The following is a 20,178-nucleotide window of genomic DNA, read 5'->3' on the forward strand; positions in this document are numbered from 1 at the left end:
AAAGTGACTGCCGGTTTCCGTCTCCTGTCCAGTTTCTTGGGCAGAAGATGGAAACCTGAAAGTGGAGACCGGGACGCAGATGTGAACTCGCCCTAAGCAGATGTTTTTGTGCCCTACAGGCACTTTTTCAAGCTCACACACTTTGATAAATCTGGATTTACTGTTCCTACATTTAACAACAAGTATGACAAAAGATATAAACATAACAGTTCATACAGCCCAGCACTTATGGAAGTTCTTTACCATCTCATATTGTCAGAGAATAGTCGGTGTACTACACAATAGTTAACCTGAATTAACCTCGATCTGTTAGGTTTTACATGGACATACATTTGTACAGACTGACACCTTATTTCATTCAATAATGCGAGCAATGTCTACAAATATTCAAGTCCTCATATCACTTATTTAGGTACCATCAGCATCTTTCAGACGGTGCTAATGTGTATCTGACAATTTTCACATGAGAAAGCAGGATGTGGAATTGTTATGACTTGTCTATGCATCATCTTATAAGTGACAGTAATAGATATAGGCTTGACCACTTGGATATAAAAAGAATAATAACTGTAGAAACTAGGAGTCAAATAGACAAACTGGAGCGTCAAAAGAAAAACAGACAAGGAACATTAGGGGAATACTGTAATACTAAAATGCAGACCACTGTATACTGAGGCTAAGCACCCACGTAGCAAAACGCAGAGTTGGCGACACTACAGTCAGCCAGAGTCCTGGCAGAAGCTCAGCGCAGAGACTTCCAGCCCCTTGTTGTCCTCTATAACGCTACAAACAGGGGTGCCCAGGGACCTGGATAATTATTAGTAGGTAGTAGCTTTTTTTCTCCTGCATAACCCCATTAACCCCTTAGCGACCCTTGACGTAACTGTACGTCATGGGTCGCATGGGGATGTATGGAGCGAGCTCACACGCTGAGCTCCCTCCATACACGGCAGATGCCGGCTGTATCATACAGCCAGGACCTGCCAATAACAGCAGTGGTCGGTGCCCGAGCCGATCGCTGCTGTTAACCCTTTACACACTGCGGTCAAACGCGACCGCAGCGTGTAAACAGCGCAGGCGGCATGGGCGCCGCCATGTTTCCCCGATCGCCGCCCTCCTGAACGTCACATGAGGGCGGTGATCGGTTGCTATGACAGCCGGAAGCCTATTGAAGGCTTCCAGGCTTGTCTCTGCACAAGATCTATTAGACGATGCCAGAGGCGATTTTGCGATTTTGCTATTCACTGCAATACTGTAGTATTGCAGTGAATAGTATGGGCGATCAGACCCCCTAGGTTTCAAGGTACCTAAGGGGTCTGATCATAAATGTAACAGAAGAAAAAAAAAAGTTTTTAAAAGTATTAAAAAAATAATGTGTCTCTGCACAAGATGTATTAGACGATGCCAGAGGCATTGTCTAATAGAAGTGCTGCGATTTTGCTATTCACTGCAATACTGTAGTATTGCAGTGAATAGTATGGGCGATCAGACCCCCTAGGTTTCAAGGTACCTAAGGGGTCTGATCATAAATGTAACAGAAGAAAAAAAAAAGTTTTTAAAAGTATTAAAAAAATAAAAAAAATATAAAAGTTCAAATCACCCCCCTTTCCCTAGATTAGCTATAAAAGTAATTAAAGAACATTAAACATAAACATATTAGGTATCCCCGCGCTCCAAAATGCCCGAACTATTAGAATATTAAAACATTTATCCCGTACTGCGAACAACGTAGCGGCAAAAAAAATAAAAACAGCCAAAAAGCGTATATTTCAACACTTTGCCTCTTATAAAAAATTGAATAAAAAGTGATCAAACCATCAGATCTTTCCCCAAATGGTATCAATAGAAACGTCATCTTGTCCCGCATAAAAAGACACCACAACCAGCTCCATACATGGAAATATGAAAAAGTTACAGGTGTTAGAACATGATGACACAAATTTTTTTTTCTATTTTGCAAAGTTTATCATTTTTTTAAAAGTATCAAAACATTTCAAATACTATAAAAATTTGGTATCACCGCGTTCGTACTGACACGTAGAACACAGGTAACATGTCATTTGTACCAAACAGTGAACGCTGTAAAAATTAAACCCATAAGAAAATGGCGCAAATGCATTTTTTCTCCAATTGCACCTCATTCTGAATTTTTTTCCAGCTTCCCAGTACATTGCACAGCATATTGAATGGTGCCATTACAAAGTACAATTTGTCCCGCAAACAATAAGCCATCATGTGACTCTGTGAACTGAAAAATGAAAAAGTTATGGCTCTTGAAATGTGAGGAGGGAAAAACGAAAATGCGAAACCAAAAAATGGCCTGGTCCTTAAGGGGTTAAATGTAAATAAATTGCTATATTTATTCAATTATAAAGGTTCCTTAGGAAAATAAAACAAAGGGTGTGTTCTTTACTTTCAAATATCTATTTATCTTCACATTCCTTTTACTATCTATTCAAGTCTATCGACTCATTTATCTATCTTATTGATATAAATGAAAAAAGTTGTAGCACTTCAGCAAAATTCCAGTGAAAAATAAGGTTTATTGTTTGTGTTTCTTTGGATTTTTACTGGAGTACCACAAATTAATTTCATTTTTTTTTAGAGTAGATGTATTAGGGTAAGTTCACATGGGTTTTTTTGGGTCCAGAACCTGAGGTGGCAAAATATGTGTAGCACTGCACCAGCATCCAGTCGCACACTCTGCTCCAGATTAGGCCCAAATGAATGAGCCTAGTCGGGAGGGAGTGTCTTCAGGGGGATGTCGTGAGGCGAATCCACCTGAAACAATGAGCATCTCGCTTCTTTTTCCGGGAGCCGGAACAAACCGGCTCCCGGAAAAAAGAAATGACCATCTTTTTGGTTGGGATTTTGAGGTGGATACGTCCTTAAAATCCTGACCAAAAACCCCATGTGAACTTATCCTTAGAGTTAACTTCTAGACACCTCCAGCAATGCATCAGAAGTTATATCAGGAACTGGCCATCAATTCAAATTAATTGCCAGGCACTGTTTGTTTCCTCCTCCCCTCCTGCCCCCCTCCACTATCACTGTGTTACAATACATGGATTAATCATCATGCCACCAATGTTTTTATATGTACAACATTGGTGGTGCATTCTAAAAAAAACTACAACCTTATATCAGGCTTAACTTGCTGAAATTCACCACTCTTCAAAGAGTATTGCTTAGTCTTGCGTTCTTTGTTTGCATTATCTATCAGTCTATCTCTATATATCAGTCTATCTATCTATCTATCTATCTATCTATCTATCTATCTATCTATCGTATGCTAACATACCACAATGTACTTAAATTCATTGCTGCCTAAGGCAGTAGGCTTTTCACAGTTCCAGTAACTGAATAGGATTTAATACATACAAGTTAACTTGTGGGAAAACCAATTTCAATCACGAGAGACTTTTTTTCCCCCTCTTTCTTACATGTTAAATATTTGTACTAAAGAGCATCCCACTCAAGGGAATGAGAAATGAAAATAGTGAATAAGCAATAAAACGTCTATGCTACTCGGATAAATGGAAAAATAAAAATCTGCACTGAGGAAATATCTCAGCTCGGCAAGATTACTTTATACAGAAAAGAGCAAAATTAACTGGAATATATTGGTTTAAAAAGATAAATGCCTATCCACTCCTCTTAGGATTCTGAAGAAATGAAAAATAATGTTCTTTTAGGACACATTTTCTGACTTTATGTTTTGGGGTGAGAGAAAGATGATGATTTCAAAGGCATCACAGAAACAAAGTTCTTTCTGAGAAATGAGATGAATGTTATAGTGTTATTTCAATGAAAACAAATAATGTATTATGGGGGAAGTTATATGAAGTAGGCAATGGATAATATTTGATAGGTTGCATATAGCTTCGGGCTCGTTCACATCCGCGCCCATACTCCTTTCTGCAGGTTTCCGTTTCCTGCATAAAACAGGGGCAGGAGACGGAAACCTGCCGGCATGAAAAGTCTCCGTCCGTGTGCGCCGGTGAGCGTTTTATGCTCTCCGCAGCTAAACTGTTTTTTTTAACCAGACACAGAGTCGGACATGCAGTACTCTGTGTCCGGTTTAAAAAAAACGGTTTCACCGCAGAGCGCATAAAATGCTAACCGGCGCTCATGACCGGACTCGGCATGACAGGTTTCCGTCTTCTGCATGCAGAAGACAGAAACCTGAAAACGGAGATCGAACGCTGGTGTGAACCCAGCGTTCCTAGTACAAGGAACAATGGTGAAGCTGAAGTGTCATCCCTATGACTGACACACTTCATTTACACTTAAAGTAGTTGACGTATCCCAGACAACCCCATAAAAATCTGCATGAATCCTCAGATCAACAATGATGAACAATTGACTTTTTAGGGAAAAAGTTGCGGCTGAACACAAATCCCCCCTGCAGCGGCAGCTACAAAGGAAGTGTATAACTAAGCAGCTATGCAAATGTTGCCATCTCTCTATTTAGGCTCGTAGACGAGAAACCTGAGCAGGGAACATGCTCTACAATATCCATATTCCCCAATGTAGAATAGAAAGGGGTTGCTAAGATGAATCAACTACTATAAGGCCTTAAAAAGTCAATTTAAACAGTGGGATCTCATGATCAGGAGAACATCTGTCATGTCATATGTATGGTGAAATGGCTTGGCATTGGGATTTATTCAAACAAACCAGAAATTGCTGACATAAAATGCTACCCATCTCTTTTTGTATACAAAAGGTAAAGGTTAGCTTTCCAGGTCCTCATTCTACAGGCTCTCATAGTGTGCAAAGAGTCATCTGCCCCTTTATGGCCACCTTAACAAACCTCTTCCATATAATCATATGCTGACTCCAATATAATATCATCCACATTACATTATATATATATATATATATATATATATATATATATATATATATATATATATATATATATATATTTTGAGGGGAAGGTAGCTAAGATAGCAGCAGTGGTGCAGACCCAACCAGTCAAAGACAGGGACACAAACTATGCAGGAAACAGGTTTACTTGGAAAAAAACTGCAAAATAAATAAACCTTGAATTCAGGCACAAAATGATCAAAATAAAATACAGCCTTAACTTCAAGCAAAACAATAAGAAAAAATCCTGCTCGTCTGAGCAACTAACTAAGCAGAAATAAACTAACTATACGTGTGACATACAAACAAACCAATAAGCACAATACACAATCCGTCTCACCGGATTCAGAGCAACAGGATAGACCAAGTCGCCTCCTCTCACTCCCTGGATCTGCCATGAACTGCAAGCTCTGTAGTCTTTTATGGGCGAGTAATGAGCCTATGATCCCTAACTGGGCTGAAGCCTGCCCCAGACCCACACTGGACCACACATAGGTCAGAAACCTGGGGCTGATATAGTGGGACTCCAGCACTCTGCCTGTCACCTTCTCACAATATATAAATATATGTAAAACAAGGTACTTGTTGGATTATTCAGGTAAACCTGTCTGTGTTGCTGTATGTCAGTGCATTTTTTAGACTTCTTCTCTGAAAAAGCTTACACATTGGCTGACAAAATATATGTTTTGGAATATGACAAAACTAAAGAATTTTCAAATAAACACCAAAATAATATAAACCAGAAAATAAATTTAGGGTATAACACACAAATCAGATTTTTTCAATGTGATGCTTGGAATCTGTCAGCTTAATAGAAAGTATCCTCCTTGTTTTTCTAAAGCCAGACTTACAATAGACACATTCAGTCATTTATGAAACACACAAATCTTCTAGATCTGATTTAAAGAGGACCTGTCACATTTTCCCTTTTTGTTTACAAAGCAAGAACACTGTCTTGCATACATTTAGCCATTTTTTTTTTCTCAAAAGATTGGGTCTTTGAGCACATGCATAAAGACTTAGGTTATCTTATGTTATTTCCCTGTCTCTCCTGACCTATCCTTTGCAGTGGAGCAACTATGGCTGTATAAGTCTCCACACACCTGAGAAGGTGGTCTCTCCCTAAGGAAAGACGTTATCCCCACAATCTCCTGACCTAGGTCACTAAAGAAGAGCCCGGAACCATCCAGTAGTATATGTATTTAAAGGAAGTCATATGTAGTCAAAAGGTCATTGAGAAAATTATTCCAGGGATAATGTGTATGATAAATACTATGCCAATGTTGCAAAAAGATTAAGAGAAAATTGAAGGTGAGAACCTTATTGTAAGGTTGTTACCCTGAATTAAAAAAAACATGTCTGCTTTCTTAAAAAAAAACAAAAACACATCTGCCCTCATGTTGTGTGTGACAATGCAGCTTAGCCCTATTCAATTCAATGGAGCTGAGCTGCAATACTAAAACACAACCCATTGACAGGTATGGCACGGTTTCAGGAAGAAAACAGACATCTTGGACAACCCCTGGACAAAGTTCAAGTTTATGGCCAATGAAATGTACTTCACAGTATACTGTATGCCCAAATATTATGTGTGGTTGCTGTTATTGTTGCACTACAGCCCCGATTTATGGACCATCATGTAATACCAGATTAAAAATTGAACTATGGAAATCTCATTGCATAAAACTGTAAACTTCCATAATAAAAGATGTTGCATCAAGACTGCCCAGAGACATAAAATTACATGAATGACATAGAATGTGTATGAAAACTCAACCGCTATTTTTTGGGGGTACATGTAATACTTACTCATTAAATATCAGGTCTGGAGCAAAATATAAGTATTGGCTGTTTGCATGTTTATATGATCTCCAGCTCAAGGCAAACGATGACAGGCACATCCAGGAGTACTGAATTAAAGTAATTTGGTCCTCAAGAGGCAGGTTTCTAAATCCTGCAGAAAAGGAATAATCACACATATAAAAGCATTATTAATAAGGTATACTGAACTACACAACGTAGCAAAACCATAAAGTTGAGTAACTTGTACTCGTGATTGACCCTAATCCAAAATTTTGCTTTATAGGAACAGTTGAAGCTAAGGTCAGGACATGGTAGTTTGCTGCCCTTGGCAGACAACTGATGGCTAGAGTCGCTTAAACGTAAACTATCCATCCTTCATCCTTGTCTAATGCCTGACCTGCATACAATATATGTGTACATATGTATAGTGTTCCCAGCACTTTGAAGAAATTATAATAGCACAGGGGCACAGACATCAGCAGAGTATACTATGTGGGTGTGCGCAGTTTTGACAATTAACAATCCAACTGCTAAGAGAATTGTAAACTAAGAATGCAACTCATCTGAATGGCCTGGCAGATCATCAGCAATTTATTAAAATGGCCTAAAACACCAAATAATGGGGAAAAAACAAAGCTAGTTCCACAATGCTCAGCAATTCCAGGCAGTAATGTTGAACATTCTCATGTTGTGCAGGGAGAAGAGAATTAATGTTTATATAATGTCTTCCCAGTCCTACCGCTGCTAAATGTGGAATATAGAGATGACTACAGCAAACTAATAAAGCTCTTCCCTGCTAGGGTCTCGAACAGCAGAGGGACACTTCCTAAATACTTTATTATAAAACAGGAAAAGGCATCTCTTTAATCTCAATGTGAGTAAAACACAAAGCTCAATAGGAGCACACAGAAGAACTTTATGAAAGTAAATAATAGCAAAAAGCAACAGCAAAACCATTTCTGCCTTTGGAACTTTGAGACAAACTTTGTTATATTATTTTGCTTTTATTTTTTGCTTTTTTACTTTTCATTTTTTAATTCTCTGCATGGGAATATTAAATATGGGTCTGTGAATTTATTAAAATATGAATTTATTTATAAGATTTTTTGTGTGGTTTCCATTCCAAAAATCTGCAAAAGATTTCAGTGCATGCACCTATGCCAAAAACATGATAAATTCCACATTACTACTTTTCTGACCAAGGACTAAACATATCTATCGTAAAATGGCAGATAGATATAAAAGAAACTTTGGGCAAAAAGTACAATTCTGACTGTTCATACCAATTAATTATTTCTAATCTATGATGTACTACAGCTTTATTGCAATTTTTAATACAGTAGTTAATTATAATCTAAATATTATATTACAAATGGCTATTCTGCAGCTGACTGGACCTATAAAAGAGCACCTACAGGGTGTTTCATTGTTATATCTGGTGTTCTTTGTCAGTGCATGTCCATATATGTTTAACCACTAGCTCATGAGCTCATGTCTTTATATAGTCTACTAGCAGACGTGTAATAAAGCGCCTGGACCCCAATGCAAAATCTGTCATGGAGTTCCTAAATACCATGTTCCATTTAGAATATGAATATATATATATATTTCATAAGGAATAGAGACCTTTAGGGACCCCTCAGGTTCCATGGCCTGGTAGCTATTGCTACCTCAACACCCACTCTAGCGATGCCCCTTTCTACTAGAAAGGTCAGTATCTCCTTATATATATATATATATATATATTTACGCAGAGAAAAAAAAAGGACTAGAGATTGGAAGAATCAAGAAATAGAAACCTGCACAGTTAGTTTATTTACCTGGAATTACTTTTGCCCATTTCACCACCTGTATCATTTGCTTTCCAGCCAGACGGTTGAGGCTGGACAAGAGGTGCTCCGCTGTGTCGGGCTGAGCACTGTCATATCCTGCATACACTATGTCAGGTTCAATGTTTTCAAGTATCACAGTAGCTGACAGGGAAAGTCCAGGGGATACAGCAGATATAATTGGAACGATAGTTGTGTTTGTGGAAACAGAGGTCTCTTTTGAGGTGGATGTGAATGTAGGTTCCTCTTTAGGACTCTGTGGAGTAGGCTGTTGATGTGGTGGTGGTTGCTGGTGTTCTTCATGGACTCCTTTTAATTTTCCTAACTTTTTTGACTTCCGAGCTGAAATGACAAAAACACAATGAGAATTAGATTATAGAGACATGTATGTGACCAAACTTTCTGTAAGAAATGACTGATATTGAAGCTCTATGAAATGATGATAACTATTGAGGGTACAATTAGATGTACAAGACTGTCTGTGCTGAGTAATATTATACTGATTCGTCAGTTTTGCATATTTTTGCCCATTTTGTGCAGATGGAACACATTTTCATAGAAATTATACAAAGTCATAGAATTTCAGCCTTAATCTCTGCATTCTTTGAAGAGTGACTGGTTCGATGAAGCAAATGGCCATCAGAGACTTTTTAAATTTTTTTACCCTGACCATATCTGATATGATTAGTTTGTCTTATTATTCATAAGGAATGACCTAAGAAAGACCTCTAATATTTCCAAAACCCAACCCCTTTGGCAGAGGTCAGGGTTGGCATCACTGAGATTCTGACACAACCACATCTAAACAAAGTGCTATTTAAATCAACATAGGTTTGTTTTTTTTGTTTTTTTACAAAGTTCTGTCAGATTTCAAAAATGTCAAAAGTTTGAGCAGAGCTGAAGGGTTTAAAAGGTCCTGTTCATTCTTCAAATTGGTTGTGGTCAGGGAATTCAGTTCCAGATATAGATGACTACTATACAGTTACACATACAATTTATTTGCTTTGCCACAACCGTCTGCTACAATGTAACTTTGTAACTGTCTTTTTTCCCTTTTTTTTTTTTTTTTAAGAGTCTTACAATTGTATTTTAACCTACAATTTTCACCAAAAACACACTGAATCAGAAATCCCACAGAAGCAAACACATAACTTATATGGATATCCTGAACAAAATAAACAAAAACAATTTCTATAAATATAAATATTGTATTCAATAGCAAAAATAGTTCTAAGAATAAGATTACATAAAAAACAACAAGATTAATCATGGTAGAGGTCCCACCCAAACCAGAGGCATGGCAGCCATTCCTCTGCCAGTAAAAAGCATATATATATATATATATATATATATATATATATATATATATATATATATATATATATATATATATATATATATATACACACACACTCACCGGCCACTTTATTAGGTACACCATGCTAGTAACGGGTTGGACCCCCTTTTGCCTTCAGAACTGCCTCAATTCTTCGTGGCATAGATTCAACAAGGTGCTGGAAGCATTCCTCAGAGATTTTGGTCCATATTGACATGATGGCATCACACAGTTGCCGCAGATTTGTCGGCTGCACATCCATGATGCGAATCTCCCGTTCCACCACATCCCAAAGATGCTCTATTGGATTGAGATCTGGTGACTGTGGAGGCCATTGGAGTACAGTGAACTCATTGTCATGTTCAAGAAACCAGTCTGAGATGATTCCAGCTTTATGACATGGCGCATTATCCTGCTGAAAGTAGCCATCAGATGTTGGGTACATTGTGGTCATAAAGGGATGGACATGGTCAGCAACAATACTCAGGTAGGCTTTGGCGTTGCAACGATGCTCAATTGGTACCAAGGGGCCCAAAGAGTGCCAAGAAAATATTCTCCACACCATGACACCACCACCACCAGCCTGAACCGTTGATACAAGGCAGGATGGATCCATGCTTTCATGTTGTTGACGCCAAATTCTGACCCTACCATCCGAATGTGGCAGCAGAAATCGAGACTCATCAGACCAGGCAACGTTTTTCCAATCTTCAATTGTCCAATTTCGATGAGCTTGTGCAAATTGTAGCCTCAGTTTCCTGTTCTTAGCTGAAAGGAGTGGCACCCGGTGTGGTCTTCTACTGCTGTAGCCCATCTGCCTCAAAGTTCGACGTACTGTGCATTCAGAGATGCTCTTCTGGCTACCTTTGTTGTAACGGGTGGCTATTTGAGTCACTGTTGCCTTTCTATCAGCTCGAACCAGTCTGGCCATTCTCCTCTGACCTCTGGCATCAACAACGCATTTCCGCCCACAGAACTGCCGCTCACTGGATGTTTTTTCTTTTTCGGACCATTCTCTGTAAACCCTAGAGATGGTTGTGCGTGAAAATCCCAGTAGATCAGCAGTTTCTGAAATACTCAGACCAGCCCTTCTGGCACCAACAACCATGCCACGTTCAAAGGCACTCAAATCACCTTTCTTCCCCATACTGATGCTCGGTTTGAACTGCAGGAGATTGTCTTGACCATGTCTACATGCCTAAATGCACTGAGTTGCCGCCATGTGATTGGCTGATTAGAAATTAAGTGTTAATGAGCAGTTGGACAGGTGTACCTAATAAAGTGGCCGGTGAGTGTATATATAACGTCTACAGGAGGATCTAATAACAATGTACAAATAGATGAAGAGACAGCACAAAGAACATTGTAAGGATCTTTGTAAGGTGATGGTGGATTCATTGAAGAGGTTCAAAGAGGGCCTGGATGCCTTTCTCGAACAGAACAATATTACTGGTTCTAGATTTTAAGGACAAGTTGATCCAGGGTTTTATACTGACTGCCAGATTGAAGTCAGGAAGGAATTTTTTTAACCCCTGAAATGGGGAAATTGGCATAAGCCGCATGTGTTTTTTTTTTTTTGCCTTCCTCTGGATCAAAACTGTAGGGGACTGTAGGGTTATAGGTTGGACTTTATGGACTAATGTCTTCATCCAACCTCATCTACTACGTATACTGTCAAGGAGGGATTAGGTGGGGGAGGCTGTGGCACAAAAGGGAGAAATATTACTATGTGGGGTACAGACAGTGGATGGGAATGATGAGAAGCCTGTATACACACACATGGTGAGAACAAGACAAGTCCCTATGGTACTCCATACCCACATATAGAAAGAAAGGGAAATGTAAATGTTCCCAAAATATATAGATGGGATGTGCCTAACAGTCATGAGAGGAAGTTGCCCAGGGAGGCCCAAGCTGACCTATTGCACCTAGGACCATGAACCTTTAGTTGCACCCCTGGTTTCATTCATCTAATTTAGCTTGTTTAGTGACAAGAACATGGATTTCTGGCAGCCCCACTTGGACGAACACAATTCTGTAACGGATGTCGTACATGTGAAAATATTCTATGTAAGAAGTGAATAGTGAAGGGCACTAATGGAGGGCAACCATGGGACTGTATTTGCGGTATTATGGTACTCTGTTGGCACTAATGGAGGAACAATGAGAAACTGGCAGCAATCAGAAGTTCTTCCAAAAGACATGAGAGCCTTAACAAACAATACCAAAATGCAAGAAAAGGAATAACAATCAAAACCAAATTAGAAATCTGTGCAAATCTCTATAACTTAATGTCACAAAAACACGCCACATTATATAACATACATATTTGCTTCTGAAACCTGCAAATCAACCACTGCAATAGCTATACAGCTATACTGCACATACGGTACAAACTTCTAACCTTGACAATATTGTCTAGATATAAGCTGTCCTCCATAGGGCTGCTCTAATTGATTTGCGATTTTGGGAGAAAGTACATTAGTCGTCTACCTGGTAGGCAATCATAGACAATCATGTAAAACAGCTTAGTGGCATATTTTCATTTCTCCTGTGTGAACCGCTACGTCTGCATTTCTTTTCTACAGTGTGATTCTAATGGATTCAAATGAGAGTTCTTCGAAACTTTACAAGGGCTAAACGCTTATGACTACAGTGTTTAGCACACGGCATCTTCACTGGTCACAACATTAGATATTTCATGATAAACTTGTAAAAATTAACGCAGTATATTAAGAAAGCTGATGTACAGCATTAGTTAGAGACGTGGTGCCTTCCATATTAGAGGAAATCAAAGCCAATGACTGTCTGGAAATATGCTGCCGTGATCAGGAATATTCATGCTGCAGAGCTGTCGCTCTCTTTTACCTTTTGAGCCATTTTAAAGGCAAATGATTTTTGAAAACGCTCCGACTGCAATGTTCTTACTGTCGCTACCTGTAATTAAATAGGTCAGCACCGCTCAACTACTATTTCCACTAGCAAAACCCGATTTCTCATCTAATTATAAGTCTGTGTGACAAGGACGACGTAGACTATCAGCTGGACCACTCAGACACCAGTGATTAAGGGAATATTGTGTTCTCAGCCAATAAAGTGTCTTCATTATATAATGATGCAGTATTACAAATATAAATCTATTTTTATAAATATACGTAGAAAACAAATAGCATTTTTTTCATTCTCTTGTTTATATAACACCAACACATTCTGGAGCGTTTCAAATAACTCACTATTGCCAGTATAGCTCACAATGTAAATTCAATATCAGAACTGAAAGAAACCAGAGTACACAGAGCAATCCCACACAAATACACCTATAAACTTCATTCAGATGTTGCCCCTGGCCAGACTGAAACCCACCTACCATGCTTGTCTATTTATTTCTCATGATATCTATAGTCAAATGTATATTACTGTATTTGGCATGCATGGGGGAGGGTCACACAGATGACAGCTCCGTCCAGTGCATCAAGTCTATCTCTTGTAACAAGCCATATGACAAGGACCAATTTTTATCCTCCAAATATAAACAATTAAAGTTCACAAGTTAGCTATAAGTTTATTAACTATATTTTCTGTGAGCATAAAACTGGAAGGAGTTTGTATGTTGTCCCTGCGTTGGCATGGGTTAGATCGTGGTACTCCGGTTTGCTCCCACACTCCAAAGACATACTGATAGGGAATTTAGATTTTGTATCCTACTTGATAATAATGTTATTTAAAGAGGAAATTTCAGCAACTTCAACTTTTTGTGCTGTTTTTGGAATTGTTTTCTCTACTCCCCCCATCATGTTTCAGCACATGTTATTTAGGCTCTGTAGTGTTGAAGAAATGGTCATGGGTTGATGTTGGGAGTCTGTTCCCAGCTGATATGATCTTGGTTACGTATCCTATGGATAGTTCATAAATGTTATTGTCCTGGAAAACCCCTTTAAGGCTAAAGCCCCATGTTGCGGAAACACAGCTTTTTTGTTGCAGTTTTTTGAGCCAAAACCAGGGGTGGATTGAGCAGAAGGTAAAATCATAAATACTTCCTATATATGTCCCATTCCTCTTGTAGCCATTCTTGGCTTTGGCTCAAAAAACCAAAACAAAATCTGCAACAAAAAAAGCTGAGTTTCTGCAATGAGGGGCCTGAGCCTAAGAAATGTTTTGAAGATCTACAATATTGCAAAAATGTAATTCTTATTTTTAAATTTCACCTGAAAAACATAATGTTTGCCACAGTTAAGAGTTTTCTCACAAATGTCTAGGTCAGGGGTAGGCCGCCTTTGGCACTCCAGAAAAACTACAACTCCCAGCATGCATACTTGCTCTGTTGTTCTTGGAACGCCCATGGAAAGTGAATGGAGCATGTTGGGAGTTGGAGTTTCACAGCAGCGGGAGTGCCGGAGGTTGTTGACCCCTGTTCTAGGTCAATCCTAATATAACAGAAAGCGTGTACTACCGTATGAGGACAGTCAATTGAGCAGATTTTGTAAAGACTGGTGTATCGTATGCCAGTCTTAAAAAAAGGCCCCAAGTGGCCTTTTCATAAATCACTCCTTTGCAACAGAATGGGGATTTGCAGTAGTGAGGAGCTGGCGTAGATACTTCCATTGTATCTCATGCCATAAAACTGGTGTGCGATATAATGAATATATACCCTGCCCTATTCCACCCTGCCCAATGTAGTGAGCGAGGCACATCATGGGGGTGCAAGGACCTTGTGCCAAGTGTGTACCACAGTATTATACCTCTACACCAGGGGGGCTGATAAATCTCCCTAATGAGTCTTCACAGACTTTGTTGACAGTTTAGCAAATATTATAAATGCTAACTTTCTTTTCATTTTGTTTTCAGTACAATGACAGCCACAACCAGGTCTCTGGCAATGCAGTAGATTCCTTAGACACACAGAAACTCACTTAAATAGAGAAATATTGAAATGACTGTGATCTTGAAACTGTTACCTAGGTGACCGATAAGTGTGTGTGGAAGTTAGAAGCCCATATTGAAGGTCAGGTAAGATAGTATTAGTGCTGCTTTATGAAAAGACCTTCTGCTGCCGACAACCATTGCAGTGTCATAGACGTCTCAATATTATTGTTTGTAAACGGAGGTCTACAATGTTGCCAAGGAACCGATTAACTATATAGACAAAGCAGATACATCAGACTTCTACTGTATTCATCTGCTAATGTTTCGCATGCCTAAAATAACAGAAAGTCCTAGAATCTAATGAAAACATTTCCATTAATATAGAAAGCAGGACAATTAATGGAAAAGCACCAAAGAACATACATTCATCCTCACATGAAATTGGTACCTAAAGACATCCTCTATTTAGGTTAATGTATGCTAAATCATTTTATTTCTCCATATCGATGTTTCCCTTTCTTCCTTACAGAACTGAAAGTAGAATGGCTGCTACTGAACAAAAGCATACGACAAATGATAGAAAAGATCTGACACCTGCCAGTCTGAAGATACCATTGAGCTTGTAAAAAGCTGCAGACCAAAACCCTCACAGTGGTCTTGAGTTTTCAGTTCTAGGTTAAACCCCACAGTGCGGAAACGCATAGTGTTTGGCTCCTGCGAAAACATGTTTTAAAGTACCAGCAATGCGAATGAGATATTTGTAAGTTTCATTCCGCACATTGTGGGAAAAAAAAGAACTGCGGAAAAGAATTGTGAGTATTTTCCCTATAGCTTTAATAGGGGAAGGATAAAAACAGAGAATAAGGCAGCAAAAACTCAAAAAAAAAATGCTGCATATAAAACGCAATGCGTTTTCGGTACATGGAGCCTTAACTTTAGGGAGCCTTCACACAGAGTAAACGCGCGTGTATTTTTGCAAAATACATGTGTAAAAATAAGACTCCCATTGACTTCAATGATATTTTTTACGCCTGTAAAAATACGCCTGTAAAAATACGCCTGTAAAATGTCATTGAAGTCAATGGGAGTCTTATTTTTACATGTGTATTTTGCAAAAATACACACGTGTTTACTCCGTGTGAAGGCTCCCTCAAAAGCGTTTTCTGGGCTTTTATGACTGAAGATCAGTGGGGGTCCAGAACCCGAGACATTAATTCACCACATTACTTGTGAACTGCTCAGCTCCTTTTAAGTAATTTGCACAACTGCTATACAATGTAGAGCACCATCTTAGGTTTTCAGTGAAGAGACTGTAGAGCAGGTTCTTCCCAAATGTAACTCAGACAGATTTTGTTACAGATCTTTTTTTTTCTCGTTGTGAATGTGTTTCATATCACACCTCGATGTACCCATAGGCTAAGGCCCCACAGAATGTCCCGCAGCAATAAAGCGCTGCGGGAAAAACTGCGGGATCAATGTATCGCTGTTCTTCTCGCAGCACTTTAAACAGAAAGGTTTCCTCTGCGGACTTTGTTACAATCATATCTATGGGGAAACTGCTGGCGTTTCCGTAGATATAATTGACATGCTGCAATTTACAAAAATTTTAGAGAATTGAGGCGTCTGCGCCACTTTTTTTTACCGATCTTCAAGTCCATATGGGGAAACCCTGTTCACTTAAAAAGCAGTAACACGAATACCCCATACTCTACAATGGGGTTCACTGAGTTTCCATCCATTTTATACTGAAACCATCTGACTTTTCTCTCTGCAGATTTTAGGCGGATTCAGCGGCAGAGACTCCACTAGTGTGAATCCAACCTTAGTGACCAATATATATTCTACACAAGCTTTAATCATGAGTGAATGTACTGTGTTATCTGTCCATCTCTTGTATAGACCTTTAGAGGGTAGTGGGATATGACATTATTCAGAAAAGTGTGCAATTGTTTAGGGTTAAATTGAAAGTATGAAATTTGGGAGCATTAGTTTGAAGAAACACCCAAAATTGCCATGATTGATTTGATACCAGGGAAGGTGGTAGTAGGAATCAGCCCAACATCTACAGTCCTATGAAAAAGTTTGGGCACCCCTATTAATCTTAATCATTTTTAGTTCTAAATATTTTGGTGTTTGCAGCAGCCATTTCAGTTTGATATATCTAATAACTGATGGACACAGTAATATTTCAGGATTGAAATGAGGTTTATTCTACTAACAGAAAATGTGCAAGATGCATTAAACCAAAATTTGACCGGTGCAAAAGTATGGGCACCTCAACAGAAAAGTGGCATTAATATTTAGTAGATCCTCCTTTTGCAAAGATAACAGCCTCTAGTCGTTTCCTGTAGCTTTTAATCAGTTCCTGGATCCTGGATGAAGGTATTTTGGACCATTCCTCTTTCAAAACAATTCAAGTTCAGGTAAGTTTGATGGTCGCCGAGCATGGACAGCCCGCTTCAAATCATCCCACAGATGTTCAATGATATTCAGGTGTGGGGACTGGGATGGCCATTCCAGAACATTGTAATTGTTCGTCTGCATGAATGCCTGAGTCGATTGGAGCGGTGTTTTGGATCATTGTCATGCTGAAATATCCATCCCCGGAGTAACTTCAACTTTGTCACTGATTCTTGGACATTATTCTCAAGAATCTGCTGATACTGAGTGAAATCCATGCGACCCTCAACTTTAACAAGATTCCCGGTGCCGGCATTGGCCACACAGCCCCAAAGCATGATGGAACCTCCACCAAATTTTGCAGTGGGTAGCAAGTGTTTTTCTTGGAATGCTGTTATTTTTTGGACGCCATGCATAATGCCTTTTTGTATGACCAAACAACTCAATCTTTGTTTCATCAGTCCAAAGGACCTTCTTCCAAAATGAAGCTGGCTTGTCCAAATGTGCTTTTACATACCTCAGGCGACTCTGTTTGTGGCGTGCTTGCAGAAACGGCTTCTTTCTCATCACTCTCCCATACAGCTTCTCTTTGTGCAAAGTGCGCTGTATTGTTGACCGATGCACAGTGACACCATCTGCAGCAAGATGATGCTACAGCTCTTTGGAGGTGGTCTGTGGATTGTCCTTGACTGTTCTCACCATTCTTCTTCTCTGCCTTTCTGATATTTTTCTTGGCCTGCCACTTCTGGGCTTAACAAGAACTGTCCCTGTGGTCTTCCATTTCCTTACTATGTTCCTCACAGTGGAAACTGACAGGTTAAATCTCTGAGACAACTTTTTGTATCCTTCCCCTGAACAACTATGTTGAACAATCTTTGTTTTCAGATCATTTGAGAGAGGGCTGTCTATGCTCGGCGACCATCAAACGTAACTGAACTTGAATTGTTTTGTAAAAAGGAATGGTCCAAAATACCTTCATCCAGTATCCAGGAACTGATTAAAAGCTACAGGAAGCGACTAGAGGCTGTTATCTTTGTAAAAGGAGGATCTACTAAATTTTAATGTCACTTTTCTGTTGAGGTGCCCATACTTTTACACCGGTCAAATTTTGGTTTAATACATACTGCACATTTTCTGTTAGTACAATAAACCTCATTTCAATCCAGAAATATTACTGTGTCCATCAGTTATTAGATATATCAAACTGAAATGGCTGTTGCAAACACCAAAATATTTAGAACTAAAAATGATTAAGATTAATAGGGGTGCCCAAACTTTTTCATAGGACTGTAAATTGTATGTTGTAAGATAAACATGATACTTCTGTTATGTATGTTATTTTTGTAGATTTGGAGAAAAACAGCTTTGAAGTCTTATGCATAAGAGGCAGTTGGTGCACTGGGGGCGGGCCAGTTGGTTATCACTGTAATGTGCTCTGTAACATGGTGGAGACCACTGAATATGCTTGGGAGAGCTGGTAGACTCCCTTTAATTTAAATAAATATTTTTCAGTCATGCAAAATAAATGAGATGCATTCTGAATAGTTCAATTCTACACCCCCGTGTTTCTTCCCTGATTGTACTATTCAATACACTGGTGATTGTAACATTGTTAAATAGTTTAATAGAGTAAGGTCCTAATAAATGCAGTTTCCTATGCGTGCTGCCTCCTCTCAGCAGTAGCTCCTGATTTTATAGCATAGGAAGTTGGTTGGGTCAATAAGTACAGTCATCAGTCAGGACTAACCTATAAACCAAAGTTCCATAATAACATAGCTGCTGGAAATATGAGGTTATTCTGAACGTTCCTTTCCTTCCACCACAGACTATTACTTGTGAAGACTCAACTACTAATTTAATCCATACAATATATACAGAGGTGTCCACTATTACATGTCATGCAGGAGTCCGGCTTCTAACTACAAATTCAATAACACATTATCGTGACATGCTAGAAAAACCTTTGATGTGGCAATTTACATCAGAATCTCTGGTTGGCCACACATAAACACATAACGCATTAACAATTCCTAACCCATTATTGCAAAATCAGATTTAGTTTTTTTGACTATACATGCCAGATATCTTAGGATACATTGTGTTAAGCCAACGGTATAGGTAAAGAAAGACACGCCTGAATAACACAGTAGATTTTATAGCATTATCAGCAAACTTTACATCTTAGGCTGCTGTCACACTAGCGTTTAGTAACTGTGCAGGGACTCCTGTAAGCAGAATTTCAGTCGGAAACCTGGCGGAACCCATTATAGTCTATGGAGTCTGCGGCTTTCCATGGGTAACTGCTTTTTAAGCGGATAGGGTTTCCGTTTTTGGGTTCCTGAGCGGACCTGAAGAATGGGAACTTGAATGTTAATGTGAACCTAGCGTTAGTCAATATTCTCTACATAGAACATGAAAGACTGGACATTCCAGATAGCAAACACTAATGAATAAAGTACAGTCACTACACTAGTGTATGGTGAGTATTGTATGCACAATGCTGTAGTATTATTTTTGATAAATGAAAAATAAAATTGTTTATTTGAAATGCTGAATTTATTACATTTTATAATTATAGACTGCAAATAACATAAACCTAAAAAAAAATAGCTTGCTTCCATTGTGAATCAGCACAATCTTCTTCTTTTTTTTTTTGTGACAGATGGAATTATCTCCTTGGGCTACGCCTGGTTGATTTCACAGGACAGACCATATGGTGTCTATCCCTCAGTCTTGTACACAGAGCCAGGCATTTGGGAGGGAGTTGTATGAGTTTAGAAAATCAGTCATCTACAGTTTTCTCATTTCTATACATTTTCATTGCCCTTGCTGTGGCTTGGTTATTAGAAAAAAAATATATTATAAGAATGTTCAGAAAATCAAACTAGTTCTCTTAAGTCGTGTTATTGAGAACTTTCTTGGATTGTAAAAGGCTATACTGTATTTATTTCTCTGATGTGTTGGGGTAACTGGTCACAATATTGCGCTAGTGTTCAGAATTGTGGTATAATTCTATAACTGTAGCATTATTTGGTCCATTGCGGTATTACCTGTTCACCATAAGACTAAAATATA

The 20,178-nt window shown here is 38.8% G+C and overlaps 1 protein-coding gene across 2 annotated transcripts in view; it reads right to left on the bottom strand.

Annotated features, from left to right (window-relative positions):
- Positions 1 to 20,178, bottom strand: part of NR3C2 (nuclear receptor subfamily 3 group C member 2) — a 294,278-nt gene that overhangs the window by 44,752 nt on the left and 229,348 nt on the right. For both annotated transcript variants that reach the window (XM_075288112.1, XM_075288105.1), the window contains exons 5-6: positions 8,496 to 8,846; positions 6,682 to 6,826 (exon numbers count right to left, since the gene is read on the bottom strand). In XM_075288112.1, coding sequence (XP_075144213.1) covers positions 6,682 to 6,826; positions 8,496 to 8,846 — 496 coding nt within the window. The remainder of the gene's footprint in view (positions 1 to 6,681; positions 6,827 to 8,495; positions 8,847 to 20,178) is intronic.

This window comes from Leptodactylus fuscus, chromosome 1, assembly GCF_031893055.1.
Source record: "Leptodactylus fuscus isolate aLepFus1 chromosome 1, aLepFus1.hap2, whole genome shotgun sequence".
Lineage (NCBI taxonomy): Eukaryota > Metazoa > Chordata > Amphibia > Anura > Leptodactylidae > Leptodactylus > Leptodactylus fuscus.